This window comes from Procambarus clarkii, chromosome 43, assembly GCF_040958095.1.
Source record: "Procambarus clarkii isolate CNS0578487 chromosome 43, FALCON_Pclarkii_2.0, whole genome shotgun sequence".
Classification (NCBI taxonomy): Eukaryota; Metazoa; Arthropoda; class Malacostraca; order Decapoda; family Cambaridae; genus Procambarus; species Procambarus clarkii.
The window spans coordinates 13,991,621-14,012,988 of NC_091192.1; the positions used below are offsets into that span (position 1 = coordinate 13,991,621).

The 21,368-nt window shown below is 49.4% G+C and overlaps 1 protein-coding gene and 1 pseudogene across 1 annotated transcript; one reads left to right on the forward strand and one right to left on the reverse strand.

Annotated features, from left to right (window-relative positions):
* Positions 1-316: 316 nt before the first annotated feature.
* LOC123756020 (proline-rich protein 36-like) lies at positions 317-12,257 on the reverse strand. Its single transcript, XM_069339979.1, has 3 exons — positions 12,202-12,257; positions 10,877-11,881; positions 317-1,346 (listed from the first exon to the last, which is right to left on the reverse strand). Exons 1-3 carry the CDS (start codon positions 12,255-12,257, stop codon positions 317-319), a joined length of 2,091 nt encoding a protein of 696 aa, XP_069196080.1.
* A 4,004-nt stretch (positions 12,258-16,261) lies between these two features.
* Positions 16,262-21,107, forward strand: LOC138373640 (uncharacterized; annotated as a pseudogene).
* The last annotated feature ends 261 nt before the right edge of the window (positions 21,108-21,368 follow it).

The following is a 21,368-nucleotide window of genomic DNA, read 5'->3' on the forward strand; positions in this document are numbered from 1 at the left end:
ACTCGAGACGGGACAACACAAGTGACTTGAAGAGTACAACCATTGTGATGGGATCCCTGGATTTCAAAGTTCCCGTAATCCATCCTATCATTTTTCTGGCTGACGCAATATTTGCTTGGTTATGCTCCTTAAACGTTAGGTCGTCAGACATCATTATTCCCAAATCCTTGACATACTGTTTTCCTACTATGGGCACATTTGATTGTGTTTTGTACCCTGTATTATGTTTAAGATTCTCATTTTTACCGTACCTGAGTACCTGGAAATTATCGAGGGGAGGGGGAGAGTGTGGCGGCGAGGAGAGTGTGTGGATGTGTTACGGCGAGGGGGAGAGTGTGGCAGCGAGGGAGAGTGTGTGGCGGCGAGGGGAAGAAAGTGGCGGCGAGGGGAAGAGTGTGGCGGCGAGGGGAAGAGTGTGGCGGCGAGGGGAAGAGTGTGGCGGCGAGGGGAAGAGTGTGGCAGCGAGGGGAGTGTGGCGGCGAGGGGTAGAAAGTGGCGGCGAGAGGAAGAGTGTGGCGGCGAGGGAGAGAGTGTGGCGGCGAGGGGAAGAAAGTGGCGGCGAGGGGAAGAAAGTGGCGGCGAGGGGAAGAGTGTGGCGGCGAGGGGAAGAGTGGCGGCGAGGGGAGAGTGTGGCGGTGAGGGGAAGAAAGTGGCGGCGAGGGGAAGAGTGTGGCGGCGAGGGGAAGAGTGTGGCGGCGAGGGGAGAGTGTGGCGGCGTGGGAAAGAAAGTGGCGGCGAGGGGAAGAGTGTGGCGGCGAGGGGAAGAATGTGGCGGTGAGGGGAGAGTGTGGCGGCGAGGGGGAGAGTGTGGCGGCGAGGGGGAGAGTGTGGCGGCGAGGGGAAGAGTGTGGCGGCGAGGGGAAGAGTGTGGCGGCGAGGGGAAGAGTGTGGCGGCGAGGGGGAGAGTGTGGCGGCGAGGGAGAGAGTGTTGCGGCGAGGGAAAGAGTGTGGCGGTGAGGGGAGAGTGTGGCGGCGAGGGGAGAGTGTGGCGGCGAGGGGAGAGTGTGGCGGCGAGGGGAGAGGGTGGCGGCGAGGGGAGAGTGTGGCGGCGAGGGGAAGAAAGTGGCGGCGAGGGGGAGAGTGTGGCGGCGAGGGTAAGAGTGTGGCGGCGAGGGTAAGAGTGTGTCGGCGAGGGGGAAAGTGTGGCGGCGAGGGGAAGAGTGTGGCGGCGAGGGGAAGAGTGTGGCGGCGAGGGGAAGAGTGTGGCGGCGAGGGGAAGAGTGTGGCGGCGAGGGGAAGAGTGTGGCGGCGAGGGGAAGAGTGTGGCGGCGAGGGGAAGAGTGTGGCGGCGAGGGGGAGAGTGTGGCGGCGAGGGAAAGAAAGTGGCAGCGAGAGGAAGAGTGTGGCTGCGAGGGGAAGAGTGTGGTGGCGAGGGGAAGAGTGTGGCGGCGAGGGGAAGAATGTGGCGGCGAGGGGAGAGTGTGGCCGCGAGGGGGAGAGTGTGGCGGCGAGGGGAAGAGTGTGGCGGCGAGGGGAAGAGTGTGGCGGCGAGGGGAGAGTGTGGCGGCGAGGGGAAGAAAGTGGCGGCGAGGGGGGGAGAGTGTGGCGGCGATGGGAAGAAAGTGGCGGCGAGGGGGAGAGAGTGTGGCGGCGAGGGGGGAAGAGTGTGACGGCGAGGGGGGAGAGTGTGGCGGCGAGGGGGGGAGTGTGGCGGCGAAGGGGAGAGTGTGGCGGCGAGGGGAGAGTGTGGCGGCGAAGGGGAGAGTGTGACGGCGAGGGGGGAGAGTGTGACGGCGAGGGGAGAGTGTGGCGGCGAGGGGGAGAGTGTGGCGGCGAAGGGGAGAGTGTGGCGGCGAGGGGAGAGTGTGGCGGCGAAGGGGAGAGTGTGACGGCGAGGGGGGAGAGTGTGGCGGCGAGGGGGGAGAGTGTGGCGGCGAGGGGGGAAGAGTGTGACGGCGAGGGGGGAGAGTGTGGCGGCGAGGGGGGGAGTGTGTGGCGGCGAGGGGAGAGTGTGGCGGCGAAGGGGAGTGTGACGGCGAGGGGGGAGAGTGTGGCGGCGAGGGGGGAGAGTGTGGCGGCGAGGGGGAAGAGTGTGGTGGCGGGGGGGTGTGGCGTCGAGGGGGGGAGAGTGTGGCGGCGAGGGAGAGAGTGTGGCGGCGAGTGTGGCGGCGAGGGGGGGAGTGTGGCGGGGAGGGGGGGGAGTGTGGCGGCGAGGGGAGAGAGTGTGGCGGTGAGGGGAGAGAGTGTGGCGCCGAGGGGGGGGAAGTGTGGCGGCGAGGGGAGAGAGTGTGGCGGCGAGGGGAGAGAGTGTGGCGGCGAGGGGGGGAGTGTGGCGGCAAGGGGAAGAGAGTGTGGCGGCGAGGGGGGGGGAAGTGTGGCGGCGAGGGGGGGTAGGGGAGTGTGGCGGCCGGGGGGGGGGGAGAGTGTGGAGGGGCAACATAATGTTCACAATTGGGATGCAACCATCTATCTTGGGCTTTAATTAATATAGCTGGCAGCCGACCCTTGACGCTCGCTCTATCCCTCACCACTCCTTCTCCCCTCCTTCATCCCTCTTCCCCATATCCCTATTATGTCCTTATCCCTTCCCTATCCCTTCCCTATCCCCTCCCTCCTCCCGGCCCCAGGCCCCCTCCTCCGTTGGTAACAATGTAGAATCACATACGCTGACGATGTCACCCAAATAATATGCCAACCGGGACCATCAAAGCCGCTACTAGCCGACAAGACCAAGGCGGCAATTGAATCCATAAACAACTTTGAGAAACAATGGAAAATCAGCACAAACAAAAGTTCCAGGTAATATACATTGCAAAAAGAAAGCCAGACCCCATTATCCTTGACAACCGCCCGATCCAATATGCGGAGGTAGGCAGAATACTGGGACTCATGATCAATAGAGCAGGGATAAAAATTCATGTAAGGGACCGACTAAACAAAGCTAAAGCAGCCTCAGGGAAACTGAGGAAATTCCGAGGCCTCAGCACGAACATTCAGATCCACCTATATAAGGCTCTTGTTCGGCCGTGTTACGAACATTCAGATCCACCTATATAAGGCTCTAGTTCGGCCGTGTTACGGCCCTATTGGGTCGCAACTGGGTTCTTTCTCTGATGTTATTAGAGTTTGGGTATCTTGCCCCAAGTTAGTAGTGGCTTTCAAGGGGTGTGTTCCGTAACGCAAGTAAATTAAAGGGGAAGGGATACAAATACGCTAAATTAAATATATATATTACCACCACCAATAAATAAATATATAAACTGTCACACGGGGGGTATAAACACTATAACATACAAAATGGTCTTCCCCTGAAGACACAGAATGCTCCACGGTGCTCAACGATGCTTAGCCCTGGTTCTCTTCTTGTGGCCTCACGATGAATCCTTCGATTCTCTAGGCGAGTCTACCCCTGGCCACAGGCCAGCCAAATCACAGTCCCACTGGGTGCACCGTCGTGGAGGCCTTCAACCACAAATCCAGCCTGTAGCTGGCAGGTTCCAATCAGCTCTGCTGCGTAGGCCACTCCACGACCAATACTAGGGTTGCGAGCCCTAGACAGGAGCCTCGTGTGATTCCGCTGATCACTCTCCTCTCTCAACACCCCAGTGACTAGTCTTCTCCACCAGTCAGCCCCGGGTACGACAATTCCTGGTTCTGCCACGTCACAGGCAGGCTAACAACAGTGTTCATCCGGGGGGTGACTCACAGCTTCTGCAGCAAACACGTGGAGATACTATGGCTGCCTTGGGTAGACTGATCCACCGTCCGATACAGCAGTCCCAGGTCGACTCTGTAACCAGACACGTCATTAGTACTAGGAAAACTCAAGGGGACTTCACTCACAGGCTTAGACACAAACGTCCACCTATCCACTCCATAGATGGCGTTGCTGTCTAAGCGTCACCTCACCAGAGGTCAGCAGCGGCTATGTTACGAGCTGATTAAGACGGGAATCCAGCCCCTGTGGCCGGTATATCTCGTCCTCACTAGATGGGGTCGTCCATTTGGAGGGGTTTCGGGAGCTGACCCACAGATGGCGTAACAGTAACAGGCCGCATCTAGAATATCCCCCAGTACCACTACACACCTTAAAGAAAACTAACATGCAGAAACTGCAAGCAGTGCAAAATACAGCACTAAGGAGAGCAGCAAAACACCGTCCACCATATGATCAGACAATCCAAGAGCTCCATGAGCTCCTGAACATGCAACTACTAAACATCAGACTGCAGCACCAAGCCATCAGGGTGTGGAACACCATCAAATGTTAGAGAACCCAATGTTAGAAAGATTGCTCCAAGATGAGACGCCCCGCTCCCACAGCTGGTGGCCCAAGTGCCTTGATTCACTAGATGAAAACCCAGCCCCACAGTACATAATTCCCAGCTGAAATACCGACCAGAAATCCCCCAAAAATGAACAAAAATTTGAGTATGTATGTGTATGTATATGTGTGTGTGTGTGTGTGTATATGTATATATATGTATATGTGTTGTTGAATATGACCGAAAGGCTAAGATTAATAATTCTAACACGAATCTTCTCAATATTTCTTACGCTTTTCTTCACTGTCGAGGGTAATTGAAAAATTAACTCTCCAAAATTCATTCATTACATTTTTGGTCTGACGCCTGAAGTCGTTTCGTAAGCTTCTTACATTTTCAAAGACTAATTTACACATAACATACATCAAACTTATACTCGTTTTGGGTGAGGTGATATGGCACAAAAGTTTTGGGTGAGGTGACAGAACTCGAATCATTGGGTATGAAAACATAAGAATGAAAGTAACTGCAGATACTTGATTTTCTTAAGAAGTAACTTAATTTTTCAATTACCCTCGACAGTGAAGAAAAAGGTAAGAAATATTGAGAAGATTCGTGTTATAATTATTAATCTTACCCTTTCGGTCATATTCAACAACATATGTTTACAAGAAAGACTGCTACCAAAATGTACCAATATGTATGTATGTATGTATGTATGTATGTATGTATGTATGTATGTATGTATGTATGTATGTACTCACCTAATTGTGCTTGCGGGGGTTGAGCTTTGGCTCTTTGGTCCCGCCTCTCAACTGTCAATCAACTGGTGTACAGATTCCTGAGCCTACTGGGCTCTATCATATCTACATTTGAAACTGTGTATGGAGTCAGCCTCCACCACATCACTTCCTAGTGCATTCCATTTATTAACTACTCTGACACTGAAATGTATGTATGTATATATGTATACTGTGCCTGGTGCAAGAGTCCCTCAGCGTCGAGTCGTGCATAAAAGGTTACAACAGCTTCTCCCCCGAATCAACCTACCCTGGCTTTGCGCCCTGGTGAGGCCACTCCAAACCAGGCCGACGTCAGAGCGCAACTCCATAATCTCCTGAGACTGATGGATGCCTACTATGTGTGTATATATATATATATATATATATATATATATATATATATATATATATATATATATATATATATATATATTTATATATATATATATATATATATATATATATATATATATATATATATATATATATATATATACGTGTATGTATAAATAAATCAATACATAATAATAATAATAATAATAATAATAATAATAGTAATAATAATAGTAATAATAATAATAATAATAATAATAATAAATAGCCTTAAACAGAACAATATGTGTGGAAACATCAGGGAGTGTATATATGAATGCTACACAGTATTCATCTATAGACATCCATATATGGTGAAACACATGTGAAGAACCTCTCACACACTCACAGCTCCCTGACAAGAGGGAGCCAGCTTAGCTTAGCTGCCAACACCCACACATCGTGTCAGCAAGGCGGACAGCCCGCCTGCTTTCATACCTCTCACTGTATTTCCCACTTCTATACTTCCCTTCACCTATGCCTCTCCATCCTCTTTACTCCCCACCCCTAAAAAAAAAAAAGCAGCCTCTTGCTGTGCCTGTTTGCATAGTCACAGAACATGCTGAACATGTTAGACCCATGTGAGAGGGGGTAGACATCAACGTCTCTCTCTGTCTCAAGTTCCTTCATCGAGCTGTCTGTATGGCGTGTATGGTCTGGCTCGAGAGACAATCATGTCCCATTTTGAATTATTATATGTTTAGAACAACTTGTGAAAATAAAGAGTCAGTCATATTTGAGCTGGATAAAGCAGTGTTTTGGGCAGTCTTGTTCGCTACGCGCCTAGCTAATAGATCAGTGTGTTAGGTGGCAACATGGAGGTATGTTCTGGGAGGGCAGATTGACAAGCTTAGCTAGTGAACTATGCTTGACTACTAGCTATGTTGTAGATTGTAGCTAGATTGTAACTTGCTTAGCTAAATGAATTGTGGGGTTCAGTCCCTGAGCCCATTATGTGCCTCTGTAACCCTTTCCACTACCGCCCACAAGATGGGTATGGGGTGCATAATAAATGAACTAAACTAACTACTAGCCAGCCACAGGTCACGTGTGCAGTGTTATGATTGCTACACCTCCGTGTTCTCCCGTACGTACCGTAGTGTTATTTGTCTGGTGCGCCATTGATAAGTGTCACTCAAACAGCTGTTCTATGTAAACACGTCGAGCAGTGCGTCAATAAAGAATGTGGCATATTCTGGCCTGTGTGTACAGCTGTGACAGTTCTCCTTGACACGCGAGTAACGGGACTCCTGTTTTATTTACATGTTCTTACCTCAAGACATTGCTTAGTGAGCTTTGTCTTTGAAATACTCGATGGTCCTGTATTGTTGATTCATAGCTAGGTTCATCAATAAATATTTGCTGCTAAACCTGCCATTGACGAAATGTCTCGTATTTCCTGATCTCAGGACACCATCATGGCACTGGTCACTGTGCCTGGTGCAAGAGTCCCTCAGCGTCGAGTCGTGCATAAAAGGGTACAAGGCTTCTTGCCCGAAATTTGGCTTGTTGATTAGACAAGATTTCTCCTGCAATATATTGCAAGATTGCTCCCTGCATAGTTGTCGGACGTGAAGTGGGGAACCGATGATTCATATCAGAAGCATATATGGGAGTTGTGGAAAACAAAAACTCCTTGTAGAAGCTCCTGCTCTTTTGGCAACGCAACATGGAAGTATATTCTCTGGAATATATAATTTTGGAGGATATACTGTGTTGCTAATGCACTTCTCACCTGTTGACATCATACTCTTGTACTGTCATTGTTCCCCTGTGTTGACAACGAGCCCCGTGCAGATGGTAACGTCGAGGGCTACAGAGGTCCCTGCGGCTGTGGGCGATGCCCTTAATAACGAAAGATTCCTGACTGATCTTGTCCGGCGACCTCCGGAAATTGCTTTGGAGGGAATAGACCATCCAGGGCTCGACGCTGAGATATTTTTTTTTTGTTCAACCCCGAGAGCTTGTAAAAGTTGTTCACAAAGTTGTTCACATATATTTCGGCGCGTGCAGTTGCCGGGGTTGAGCTTCGGCTCTTTGGTCCCGCCTCTTAACCGTCAATCAACTGATGTACAGACTCTTGAGCCTACTGGGCTCTATCATATCTACATTTGAAACTGTGTATGGAGTCAGCCTCCACCACATCACTGCCTAATGCATTCCATCCATTAACTACTCTGACACTGAAAAAGTTCATTCTAACGTCTCTGTGGCTCTTGTGTGTGTGTAAGTATGTGTGCGTGCGTGCGTGTGTGGCTGACTGGTGCACGCGTGTGTGTACACTCAGGTGCTGACATAGACTCTGTTGCTTCTCTTTGTGGGGTCATGTTTTTTTTCATGGCGCGTCTATGGTCATTTGATCTTGATATTGATTATTGATCGCTTTTTGGCGTTTTTTTTTGTTTTTGGTGGGGGGAGGGGGTTGTAAAGAGGAAGGAGAGGCATAGGTGAAGGGAAGTTTAGAAGTGGGAAGTACATTGAGAGGTATGAAAGCAGGCGGGCTGTCCGCCTTGCTGACACGTAGGTTTAGCAGATAAACTAAGCTGGATCTCTCTTGTCAGGGAGCTGTGAGTGTGTGAGAGGTTCTTCACATGTGTTTCACCATATATGGATGTCCGTAGATGAATATTGTGTAGCATTCATATATACACACTCCGATGCTTCCACACATGTTGTTCTGTTTAAGGCTCTTTATTTTATTATTATAAAATATTATATTATTATACATACTCAATTTTTCCAATTATTAGGGGAAGGATTTCTGGTCAGTATTTCATCTGGGAATTATGTACTGTGGGTCAAATCCAGGGATCCCATCACAATGGTTGTACTCTTCAAGTCACTTGTGTTGTCCCGTCTTGAGTACTGCTCAGTACTCACTTCCCCCTTCAGAGCAGGAGAGATTGCTGAAATAGAGGGAATACAGAGAACATATACGGCACGCATAGACGCAATAAACCACCTAAATTATTGGGATCGTCTCAAAGCCCTCCAAATGTACTCACTAGAAAGAAGACGAGAGAGATATCAAATAATATACACCTGGAAGATACTGGAGGGCCAAGTACCAAATCTACACAGTAAAATAACAACGTACTGGAGTGAACGATATGGAAGAAAATACAGAATAGAACCAGTGAAGAGCAGAGGTGCCATAGGCACAATCAGAGAACACTGTATACACATCAGAGGTCCGCGGTTGTTCAATGTCCTTCCAGCAAGCATAAGAAATATTGCCGGAACAACCGTGGACATCTTCAAGAGGAAACTAGATTTATTCCTCCAAGGAGTGCCATACCAACCGGGCTGTGGTGGATATTTGGGCCTGCGGGCCGCTCCAAGCAACATCCTAGTGGACCAAACTCTCACAAGTCAAGCCTTGCCTCGGGCCGGGCTTGGGGAGTAGAAGAACCAGAACCCCATCAACCAGGTATCAACCAGGTAACTGTCAGGAAATATTGGTACCCTGTACGGGTGGTCAAGTGGAATGTACTGAAAGTTGTTGTTGTGGGTGTAGTATATTATGTTGGGGCAGTGCCCAACATGGCCGGGTGGGGCGTGTGTGGCTCGAGCTGTTATCGTAGTGGGGAATAGATTGAAACCATTCTGGAGGAGGGGGGGGTGATGTCATGTATTAAAGGTGGGGGTGATGGGGGTGTATTAAAGGAGGGGGTGTAACAAAGGTGAGGGGGTGATCGGGTGCAGTGGGGAAGGTGATGGGGGAGTAGTAGGGGTCAGGGTGATGGGGGAGTAGTAGGGGTCAGGGTGATGGGGGAGTAGTAGGGGTCAGGGTGATGGGGGAGTAGTAGGGGTCAGGGTGATGGGGGAGTAGTAGGGGTCAGGGTGATCGGGAGTAGTAGGGGTCGGGGTGATGGGGAGTAACAGAGGGGGGGGAGGTTACTGGGAGGGAGATTTCCTGACCCTGCATTCATTACAGGAGGATTGTCTTCTCAACCCTCTCTTTACTACCATCCCTCGCGTCCCTCTGCACTCCCCATTCTCTCCATCCCATCCCTCTCCATCCCATCCCTCTCCATCCCATCTCTTTTCCGTCTTCTGGGATAACTTAACCCATTATATTCACAATTTCTCTTTTCTTGTTTTTCATTTTCTCACTTTTATATATTTTTATTTGCAAATTCCTATTTTTACTGACATTTACTGTGAATACATAGAAGAAACGTATGAGTGTTTTGCGCATACCTGAAGCATACCTGTAGAGGATCTCGAGAGTGCATCTACTCCCCGAGCTCGGCCCGAGGCCAGGCTCGACTTGTGATAACTTGGTCCAACAGGCTGTTGCTTGGAGCGGCCCGCCGGCCCACATATCCACTACGGCCTGGTTGGTCCGGCACTTCTTGAAAGAACTTTTTAAGTGTCTCTTGAAGACATCCACCTTTGTTCCAGCAATATTAAGGACCTGCCCAAAATGCTACGCGTGCTAGTGACTGTACAGGAATGTTAGAACTCTTGTGTATATAAATAAAATAAATTAATAATTCTAGTACGATAATTTTGGGGCTATGTAACGCATACGATCAAAGAGAGACGTTCTTTGTTGTCTGCACATACACTCAAGCTGACGGGTGTTGATGGTCTCCTGTTGCACTCACAGGACAGGGGGGGGGGGTGTCACGCAGACAGACACAGTGAGAGGAGAGAGATGAAGAGAATTCGGAGGAGGTAGATAAGGGCTACTGTGGGCTTCTAATAGTACGGATAACTCGTCCAAATGTCGAGAGAGAGGGGCGGGGGGGGAGGGGTAGGTATAAATAGGTAGGTAGATGGGTGGGTAGGTTTGGGTGGCTGGGGGGGGGGGTAGGAGACAGAGTCAGACAACCAGTCAGCAGGCCAGACTAACAGTGTACAGTAAGTAGTTACGTGGATTTATTCCGTGAGTCACAAGGCTGTTCAGTATTCCCGGGAAGTGTGTAGATACACGAAGGTGTTCGTATTGTCCCCGTCGTTTTTTCTGGGCTGATACTTGGCTATGACTGAACCGTCTGTGTTTGTGGTACAGTACAGGTCACAGGGAAGGATATAGCAGGTTGTTGTGCCCGCCCTGTGTTCCCGCCTCCCAGTTCAATCATCCCCCACCCCCGCCCATCTCAATCTGCATCATCAACTCGCCTCTTCCACCCCCTCCCACTTACGGCAAAGCCAAACCCTCCCCCCCTCTCGCTCTGGGCAGGTCAAACGCCGCCATAGTTCCCCACAGCACTATAGCCCGCCTGAACGCTGCTTACAGCCCGATAATTGAATTTTTTATTAAATTTGGCGGTTTCAATGTGTGGGCCCGCGGGCAGGAGCGGTTGGGGGGGGGGGGGGGCGGGGGTGAAACCTGATATTGGCGCGCGTGTGGCGGTTAATGACTTGCAATTATCTAATATTCTCTCGCTAGGCTATACTTTACATTGCTTTTCATATTGGAGGGGAGGGGGGGGGGGTGTTAGGGGGGAGGGAGGGGGTTAATGGGTTGTGGGGGATCAGGAGGTAGATGGTTTACATGGTACTAACTAGTGCTCATTGTATTCGTGTGGACCATTTTTTATGTTGCGGCACCGGCTGGTCGCTTGCGGCACCCGGCTGGTCGCTTGCGGCACCCGGCTGGTCGCTTGCGGCACCCGGCTGGTCGCTTGCGGCACCCGGCTGGTCGCTTGCGGCACCCGGCTGGTCGCTTGCGGCACCCGGCTGGTCGCTTGCGGCACCCGGCTGGTCGCTTGCGGCACATGCTGGTCGCTTGCGGCACCGGCTGGTCGCTTGCGGCACCGGCTGGTCGCTTGCGGCACCGGCTGGTCGCTTGCGGCACCCGGCTGGTCGCTTGCGGCACCGGCTGGTCGCTTGCGGCACCCGGCTGGTCGCTTGCGGCACCCGGCTGGTCGCTTGCGGCACCCGGCTGGTCGCTTGCGGCACCCGGCTGGTCGCTTGCGGCACCCGGCTGGTCGCTTGCGGCACCCGGCTGGTCGCTTGCGGCACCCGGCTGGTCGCTTGCGGCACATGCTGGTCGCTTGCGGCACATGCTGGTCGCTTGCGGCACCGGCTGGTCGCTTGCGGCACCGGCTGGTCGCTTGCGGCACCGGCTGGTCGCTTGCGGCACCGGCTGGTCGCTTGCGGCACCCGGCTGGTCGCTTGCGGCACCCGGCTGGTCGCTTGCGGCACCCGGCTGGTCGCTTGCGGCACCCGGCTGGTCGCTTGCGGCACCCGGCTGGTCGCTTGCGGCACCGGCTGGTCGCTTGCGGCATCCGGCTGGTCGCTTGCGGCATCCGGCTGGTCGCTTGCGGCATCCGGCTGGTCGCTTGCGGCACCGGCTGGTCGCTTGCGGCACCCGGCTGGTCGCTTGCGGCACCCGGCTGGTCGCTTGCGGCACCCGGCTGGTCGCTTGCGGCACCCGGCTGGTCGCTTGCGGCACCGGCTGGTCGCTTGCGGCACCCGGCTGGTCGCTTGCGGCACCGGCTGGTCGCTTGCGGCACCCGGCTGGTCGCTTGCGGCACCGGCTGGTCGCTTGCGGCACCGGCTGGTCGCCTGCAAGCAGAGGGTGTAAGAGGGAGCGTGGCACAGTGTAAGCGCGTGCACGCTTACACTGTGCCATACACACCCTGTTCTGCACATCCTGCCATGTCCTCTGGTCTCATGTGATGTTATTTCTGGGTGCAGGTTTGGGACCAGCCCCTCTACTATTTTCCACGGGTAAATTATTATGTATCTCTCCCGCCTGCGTTCAAGAGAATTCGGGTGGAAGGAAGTGCTGTACTATTTCATCTGTATTTACATCGTGCAGTCCCATCATTTTAATATGAGTGGCTGCTCTTTGAATCCATTTAGAAAGGTTCTTGATATCCAACCTGTCATTTGTTGTGACAACCTCTTTGTGTTCTTTGAAAGTAAAATCTTCCGACATTTTCCAAAAACTCGGAAGTAAAATCTTCCAAGTTTTTCATGAGTAGGTTGGCCGGTTTTTTTGGTTGTATAGTAAATCGTCAATTGTATTTTCTAACTTTTGTCTATAGGGATAACGTTTCTATTAACAATATCTTTCAGGACCCTTTCCTCCGGTTTATGAGCTGTGGAAAAGAAGTTCCTGTAAAATAGTCTAATAGGGGGTACAGGTGTTGTGATAGTTGTCTCTTCAGAGGTTGCATGGCGTTTCACCTTTCTTTTTATGATGTTGACCAGATGATGATGATTTTTATGATGTTGACCAGATGATGATGATTTTTATGATGTTGACCAGATGATGATGTTTTTTATGATGTTGACTAGATGATGATGTTTTTTATGATGTTGACCAGATGATGATGATTTTTATGATGTTGACCAGATGATGATGATTTTTATGATGTTGACCAGATGATGATGTTTTTTATGTTGACCAGATGATGATGTTTTTTATGTTGACCAGATGATGATGTTTTTTATGTTGACCAGATGATGTTGTTTTTTATGATGTCATAAAATCGACATCATAAAAATAAAGTACTTTATAATTGTCGCTTATTCTGCTTGCATTTTATATACATTTTTTGTAGATTTGTAGTTATTATATGAATGAATGTAATAGTGTTAAGTATCTAAGTGTTAGCTATCAAGTTTCACTCCTGTTGATCACTTCGCGTAAGTTTAATAGTATGGTTTGATTTAGTAGTTATAAAATTCCTCTTGTAATTTAATGGATTTTTGAATTAGCTGTTATCTATGTGACAGTTAATAAGTTTTATTTGTATTGATCACTTTAAGTAAGCTTAAGTGTTTTGTTTTTTAATCATTTACCTTTCTTTGATAGGCAATTGTATTCAGTATGAGTTCTTTGTTTACCAGTTATTTGATTGTCATATTTAAACACTGATCATTTCATGCGGAAAATCCACAGAGAAATATGAAAGGAGGTGAACGTTTCGGCTTGTTAAAGCCTTTGAGTCTGTCTGGTGTTGACAAAGGCTTTAACAAGCCGAAACGTTCACCTCCTTTCATATTTCTCTGTGGATTTTCCGCATATATATATATATATACATATATATATATATATGTATATATATATATATATATATATATATATATATATATATATATGTCGTACCTAGTAGCCAGAACGCACTTCTCAGCCTACTATGCAAGGCCCGATTTGCCTAATAAGCCAAGTTTTCATGAATTAATTGTTTTTCGACTACCTAACCTACCTAACCTAACCTAACCTAACTTTTTCGGCTACCTAACCAAACCTAACCTATAAAGATAGGTTAGGTTAGGTTAGGTAGGGTTGGTTAGGTTCGGTCATATATCTACGTTAATTTTAACTCCAATAAAAAAAAATTGACCTCATACATAATGAAATGGGTAGCTTTATCATTTCATAAGAAAAAAATTAGAAAAAATATATTAATTCAGGAAAACTTGGCTTATTAGGCAAATCGGGCCTTGAATAGTAGGCCAAAAAGTGAGTTCTGGCTACTAGGTACGACATATATATATATATATATATATATATATATATACACACAATATATACACAATATATACGGGTACCCATCCCCGACAAATCATAGTAATATGCAGAAGTGTGAGGTCAGTGGGGCGAGGCTGAGTCGGGGTCAAAGGTGTTAAATGTTACCTTTATATAGGTGGAGGAGGAGGAGGAGGCGGTATAAGTTTAGAGAGTGAGGGAGCAGTGTTACATTATGCAGGACACACTGCACTATGTCGTGAGTAAGTAGCTCCGTGGCCTATATGAGGCTCGCTGGCGTCTGTCTGTGCTGGCTGGGGTTCCTCAGTGATGCGAGTCTACCTTCCTGCTCTGTGTCATGCCTCCCTCCCTCCCTCTCTCTCCTGCTTACCTTTCCTTCTACCCCTACCCTTGTAGCCCCACCCCAGCCTCACCCCTCTCCTCCTGCCGTCTTTCCTACCATTGCCTCCCTCCGCCTGTACAAACACTCCAGCGACGGAGGGCCGCTGGCCAGCCTGGCGGGAATCTCTGGTACCTGGCGCCAACACCAACCACTCCGTAGAATGGACTTGAAGGTTACCTGAAGGAGGCTTCTTAAGCCTCATGTTTACTCCCTTCTTCCATTTCTTATTCCATCCGTCCATCCATCCATCAGTTGTTTCCTTGGTTTGTCATTGACTACAACCTTGACCTCTGATTCTCATTGTTGGGATATGTAGCGACTTTGACCTTATTAGTTACAAGAGCAGCCGTTTCTAACCTTTCTTTCAAAACATCTCTCCTTGCCTTTCTCCATTCACTTGGACTAGTCGGTAGAGCAAAGGTCGATGTAAGATCAGCGTTCGATTCCCGAAGGTCCAGTGGGCACATCTTCCTTACTGCTTGTCATCTCAGCCCATCCAAGTGGTAGAAAGTCGTTCCGGCTTAGCGCTTTCTCCTCATATTAGGAGAGTTATATGATCAAACGTATCCTTATTGCTCTAAATATAATTACTGTAAATATTATTACTGTCGGGAACCGCGGCCCGGTCCCTGACCAGGCCTCCTGGTTGCTGGACTGGTCAGCCAGGCTGTTGGACGCGGCTGCTCGCAGCCTGACGTATGAGTCACAGCCTGGTTGATCAGGTATCCTTTGGAGGTGCTTATCCAGTTCTCTCTTGAACACTGTGAGGGGTCGGCCAGTTATGCCCCTTATGTGTAGTGGAAGCGTGTTGAACAGTCTCGGACCTCTGATGTTGATAGAGTTCTCTCTCAGAGTACCTGTTGCACCTCTGCTCTTCAACGGGGGTATTCTGCACATCCTGCCATGCCTTCTGGTCTCATGTGGTGTTATTTCTGTGTGCAGGTTTGGGACCAGCCCCTCTACTATTTTTCCACGTGTAAATTATTATGTATCTCTCCCGCCTGCGCTCAAGAGAATACAGATTTAGGCTCTTTAGTCGGTCCCAAAAGTTTAGATGTTTTACTGAGTGGATTCTAGCAGTAAAGGATCTCTGCACGCTCTCCAGGCCAGCAATTTCTCCAGGTTTTGAAAGGGGCTGTCATTGTGCAGCAGTACTCCACTCTAGAGAACACAAGCATTTTGAAAAGTATCATCATTAGTTTAGCATCTCTAGTGTGAAAGGTTCTTGTTATCCAACCTGTCATTTTTCTTGCAGTTGTGACGGCTACTTTATTGTGTTCTTTAAAGGTAAGGTCTTCCGACATGAGTACACCCAGATCCTTTACATTGTTTTTTCTTTCTTAGTTATGATTTAACTGCGTTTTGTACGTGGTTTCCGTTTTTATATTTAAGTTTTTTTTCCATAGCGCATGAGCTGGAACTTATCTTCGTTAAACACCATATTATTTGTTAAGAGCCCATAGAAAGACCTGATTTACATCTGATTGGAGGTTTGCCGTGTCCTCTATGTTGTCTACGCTCATAAGAATCCTTGTGTCATCTGCAAAGGATGATACAGTACTATACGTATATACAGATACACTTCCAGCACTTCCTTCCACCCTATCAGATAGTACCTTTTAACATTCTGACCCCTGCATACCCCACCAAAAAACTAATCACAAACAACCCTCATGCTCAGCTTGCTGCTAAATTAAGTACCATAGAACACATTCACAGTATACAAACTGAAAACAACATTGCACAGACCATATACACTGACGGATCACTCATTACAGCTACAGGGAGGGCAGGAAGTGCTGTTATTGCTCATCAGCCCGATGGCAGCACAATTCAAAGAAATATCCGAATTAGTAACTGGGCGTTCACAATGCAACCCGAGTTGGTAGCGATACTGGTAGCACTCGAAATTATTAACAACACTGAAGTAGACAGCTTAATTATTTCTGACTCCCTATCTTCACTACGAGCAATAAACAGTTTGCAATCAAGTAATAACGTGCTTGTCTTGGAAGCTAGACATAGATATATAAGAATACTTAGCAAGAGGGTAAATATAAAAATGTTGTGGATTCCTTCTCACATTGGCATGCAGGAACAAGACAAAGTTGACTCCCTTGCTAAGGCTGCAGTAAATATAGACAGTATTGAACGGAATCTTGAGTTATCAAATAGGTCCCTTAAAAGTTTCCTTAGACGAGAACTCCTGGATGGATTTGAAGAAAGTAGAACAGTGCAAACTGGAACTGGCAGGTCCATTGTTCATCACAATGAAATGTGTGAAGTAAAACATGTGTATGGGGCAAGTAACAAAGTAAGTTGACTAACAGATGTTGTCACAGCTCGTATAAGACTTGGTTACAAGTATCTCTGGCAGTTCGACTTGTATAGGGATCTAGATGAAGTAAAGTGTAAAGTGTGTGGACAAAGACAGGGACACACACTCGAACACTATATCTTGGATTGTAGTAAAATTGAGCCATTTAGAGATAAATCTAAGCTCACTCTGTATGATATGGCATCTTATTACCATGGATAAATTACCTGAAATCCTTGCACTGTATCCATATTTCGCTTCCAGTAGATGAACGACATATGAGATTCAGAAACAAGTAGTGAATTGTGAAGAATAATAATAAACAGAAGCTCCCCTTTGACTGTAATATCCCCATTGGTCAAACTTTTATGTATTAGCGATAAGACCTACCATTAATGTATAATGACTTACTGTAAATATGTAGCTCTTGTAATAGCACTTTCTCTGTAACTAGCTGACATTGTAACTATAAGGTTTGAAGGATTGATGAAATTGTTTATGTAATAATCTAAGATGAGGTCTGATAAAGACCTTTTGTGCCTTCTGTAATGCTTTTTGCGCTACCGCTCACAGGATGGGTATGGGGTGCACAATAAACTAAGCGCCTCCGGCTGCAACAATCAAAATCAGTATAGATTGTGTCCTTGTCTATGTCCGATTTGAGGATGAGAAAAAGTACTGGAGCAAGCACAGTACCCTGGGGGACTGAGCTCTTCACGGTTGATGGGCTGGATTTTATTTTCTTGTCTATTACACAATGAATTCTGTTAGTCAGGAAATCGTAGATCCATCTGCCTATTTTTCTAGTAATTCCTTTTGAACACATTTTGTGTGCAATAACATGTGTGATGTTGAACATTATTGTGGAATATAATACCGATGAATATAATTTTTGGATGAATTCCGTAAAACTACCAAACGAAGAATGTTGGCCATGAGCTTGACCAGGTAGAAGACATCACGGCGATTATCTGCTGAAGAAGCAGATTCCCAACGTGACTGTGTTGACAAAGTTAAGAGCACGGAGATGGGGGCGGGGGGGGGGGGGGAAGGGAGTATTGTCACGTCAATTCACAAAAGACTTAACCTTTTCAAAACCTCTCAGTTTCCCCAACCTGACCTCCCGGTATTTTTTCCCAAGGGGGAATATTTTCTAATACTTTTCTAGGTGGTATAATAGCAATAATTCTAATACATATCATAAGAGAGAGAGTGTCTATCTGACTATTTTTCCAAAGCTGGAGGCCGGATGCATGGGGGGGGGGGGTTATCTTGAGGTTATCTTGAGATGATTTCGGGGCTTTTTAGTGTCCCCGCGGCCCGGTCCTCGACCAGGCCTCCACCTCCCAGGAAGCAGCCCGTGACAGCTGACTAACACCCAGGTACCTATTTTACTGCTAGGTAACAGGGGCATAGGGCGAAAGAAACTCTGCCCATTGTTGGGGGTGGTTTGTCTCTCCCATCTTCCCAAGAAGAATCATGTTGGGTCTGGGAGGGTCATAAAAGCCGGTTGGCGTCACCTCAAGTGAAATGATTTAGAATATATCAGTAGTTAGAGAGACCCCCGCCATGCGATTTTCATGAAGTCGAGACAGAAATATTTGTTGTGTTTCCTATACAATATTGTTGGTTGTGTTCAGCGGTTATAGTTCTTAGTAATAAATTCTCTGAGGTGGGGGGGGGGAGGGGGAGGAAAAGGGGTGGAGATGGAGGCAGAGTAACGTTGTTTTCCATTATTCATCTTGAAAGACCAATAACCAATTTGAACAGGTAATATTTCCTTATATTATATTGTCTCATTTCTAATTGAGTGTAACCTGGCAATCTTTGCTTTATTGAGCTCTCACTGGGACTCCCACACTGGGACTCCCACACTGGGACTCCCACACTGGGACTCCCACACAGGGACTCCCACACAGGGACTCCCACACAGGGACTCCCACACAGGGACTCCCACACTGGGACTCCCACACTGGGACTCCCACACTGGGACTCCCACACTGGGACTCCCACACTGGGACTCCCACACTGGGACTCCCACACTGGGACTCCCACACTGGGACTCCCACACTGGGACTCCCACACTGGGACTCCCACACTGGGACTCCCACACAGGGACTCCCACACTGGGACTCCCACACTGGGACTCCCACACAGGGACTCCCACACAGGGACTCCCACACTGGGACTCCCACACTGGGACTCCCACACTGGGACTCCCACACTGGGACTCCCACACGAGACAGCTTTACTTTCAAGGACTCGCCTCAAAACTGGGGAAAAAAAAACATGGCTGCCGCCCCTATCCCCCTTGGCAATGCAAATTCACAAAAGTATAACGTCTAGATATTTACGAACTGATCAGCTGTGATAAAACACCCCAGCACCTGTGGAACCTCTGAAAACATTATTGTCGAGTGCACCTCCTTGATGACAGGTGCACCTCCGTGATGACAGGTGCACCTCCGTGATGACAGGTGCACCTCCTTGATGACAGGTGCACCTCCTTGATGACAGGTGCACCTCCTTGATGACAGGTGCACCTCCTTGATGACAGGTGCACCTCCTTGATGACAGGTGCACCTCCTTGATGACAGGTGCACCTCCTTGATGACAGGTGCACCTCCTTGATGACAGGTGCACCTCCGTGATGACAGGTGCACCTCCGTGATGACAGGTGCACCTCCTTGATGACAGGTGCACCTCCGTGATGACAGGTGCACCTCCTTGATGACAGGTGCACCACCTTGATGACAGGTGCACCTCCGTGATGACAGGTGCACCTCCGTGATGACAGGTGCACCTCCGTGATGACAGGTGCACCTCCTTGATGACAGGTGCACCTCCTTGATGACAGGTGCACCTCCGTGATGACAGGTGCACCTCCGTGATGACAGGTGCACCTCCGTGATGACAGGTGCACCTCCGTGATGACAGGTGCACCTCCGTGATGACAGGTGCACCTCCGTGATGACAGGTGCACCTCCGTGATGACAGGTGCACCTCCGTGATGACAGGTGCACCTCCGTGATGACAGGTGCACCTCCGTGATGACAGGTGCACCTCCTTGATGACAGGTGCACCTCCGTGATGACAGGTGCACCTCCGTGATGACAGGTGCACCTCCGTGATGACAGGTGCACCTCCGTGATGACAGGTGCACCTCCGTGATGACAGATGCACCTCCGTGATGACAGATGCACCTCCGTGATGACAGGTGCACCTCCGTGATGACAGGTGCACCTCCGTGATGACAGGTGCACCTCCTTGATGACAGGTGCACCTCCTTGATGACAGGTGCACCTCCGTGATGACAGGTGCACCTCCTTGATGACAGGTGCACCTCCGTGATGACAGGTGCACCTCCTTGATGACAGGTGCACCTCCGTGATGACAGGTGCACCTCCTTGATGACAGATGCACCTCCGTGATGACAGGTGCACCTCCGTGATGACAGGTGCACCTCCGTGATGACAGGTGCACCTCCTTGATGACAGATGCACCTCCGTGATGACAGGTGTACCTCCGTGATGACAGGTGCACCTCCGTGATGACAGGTGCACCTCCTTGATGACAGGTGCACCTCCTTGATGACAGGTGCACCTCCGTGATGACAGGTGCACCTCCTTGATGACAGGTGCACCTCCGTGATGACAGGTGCACCTCCTTGATGACAGATGCACCTCCGTGATGACAGGTGCACCTCCTTGATGACAGGTGCACCTCCGTGATGACAGATGCACCTCCGTGATGACAGGTGCACCTCCTTGATGACAGGTGCACCTCCGTGATGACAGATGCACCTCCGTGATGACAGGTGCACCTCCGTGATGACAGGTGCACCTCCGTGATGACAGGTGCACCTCCTTGATGACAGGTGCACCTCCGTGATGACAGGTGCACCTCCCTGATGACAGATGCACCTCCGTGATGACAGGTGCACCTCCTTGATGACAGGTGCACCTCCGTGATGACAGATGCACCTCCGTGATGACAGGTGCACCTCCTTGATGACAGGTGCACCTCCGTGATGACAGATGCACCTCCGTGATGACAGGTGCACCTCCGTGATGACAGGTGCACCTCCTTGATGACAGGTGCACCTCCTTGATGACAGGTGCACCTCCGTGATGACAGATGCACCTCCGTGATGACAGGTGCACCTCCGTGATGACAGGTGCACCTCCCTGATGACAGATGCACCTCCGTGATGACAGGTGCACCTCCTTGATGACAGGTGCACCTCCGTGATGACAGATGCACCTCCGTGATGACAGGTGCACCTCCTTGATGACAGGTGCACCTCCGTGATGACAGATGCACCTCCGTGATGACAGGTGCACCTCCGTGATGACAGGTGCACCTCCTTGATGACAGGTGCACCTCCTTGATGACAGGTGCACCTCCGTGATGACAGATGCACCTCCGTGATGACAGGTGCACCTCCGTGATGACAGGTGCACCTCCGTGATGACAGGTGCACCTCCCTGATGACAGGTGCACCTCCTTGATGACAGGTGCACCTCCGTGATGACAGGTGCACCTCCTTGATGACAGGTGCACCTCCTTGATGACAGGTGCACCTCCCTGATGACAGGTGCACCTCCTTGATGACAGGTGCACCTCCTTGATGACAGGTGCACCTCCTTGATGACAGGTGCACCTCCCTGATGACAGGTGCACCTCCGTGATGACAGGTGCACCTCCTTGATGACAGGTGCACACCGGACGATAACCTGGGGGGGGGGACCAGAGAAACCAGCGAAGATGTGGTGGAGTCTGACTCCATACACAGTTTATAATGTAGATATGATAGAGCCCAGTAGGCTCAGGAACTTGTACACCTGTTGAT

What these genes read in the sequence shown, in the direction of transcription:
- LOC123756020 (XM_069339979.1), bottom strand. Translation starts at nt 12,257, where the DNA reads ATGTCGGAAGATTTTACTTTCAAAGAACACAAAGAGGTTGTCACAACA. An exon ending in GTTGTCACAACAAATGACAG is followed by an intron (nt 11,882 to 12,201) that starts GTTGGATATCAA and finishes CTCTGCTTGCAG; the next exon opens with GCGACCAGCCGGTGCCGCAA. An exon ending in CACGAATACAATGAGCACTA is followed by an intron (nt 1,347 to 10,876) that starts GTTAGTACCATG and finishes TTCCCCTCGCAG; the next exon opens with CCACACTCTTCCTCTCGCTG.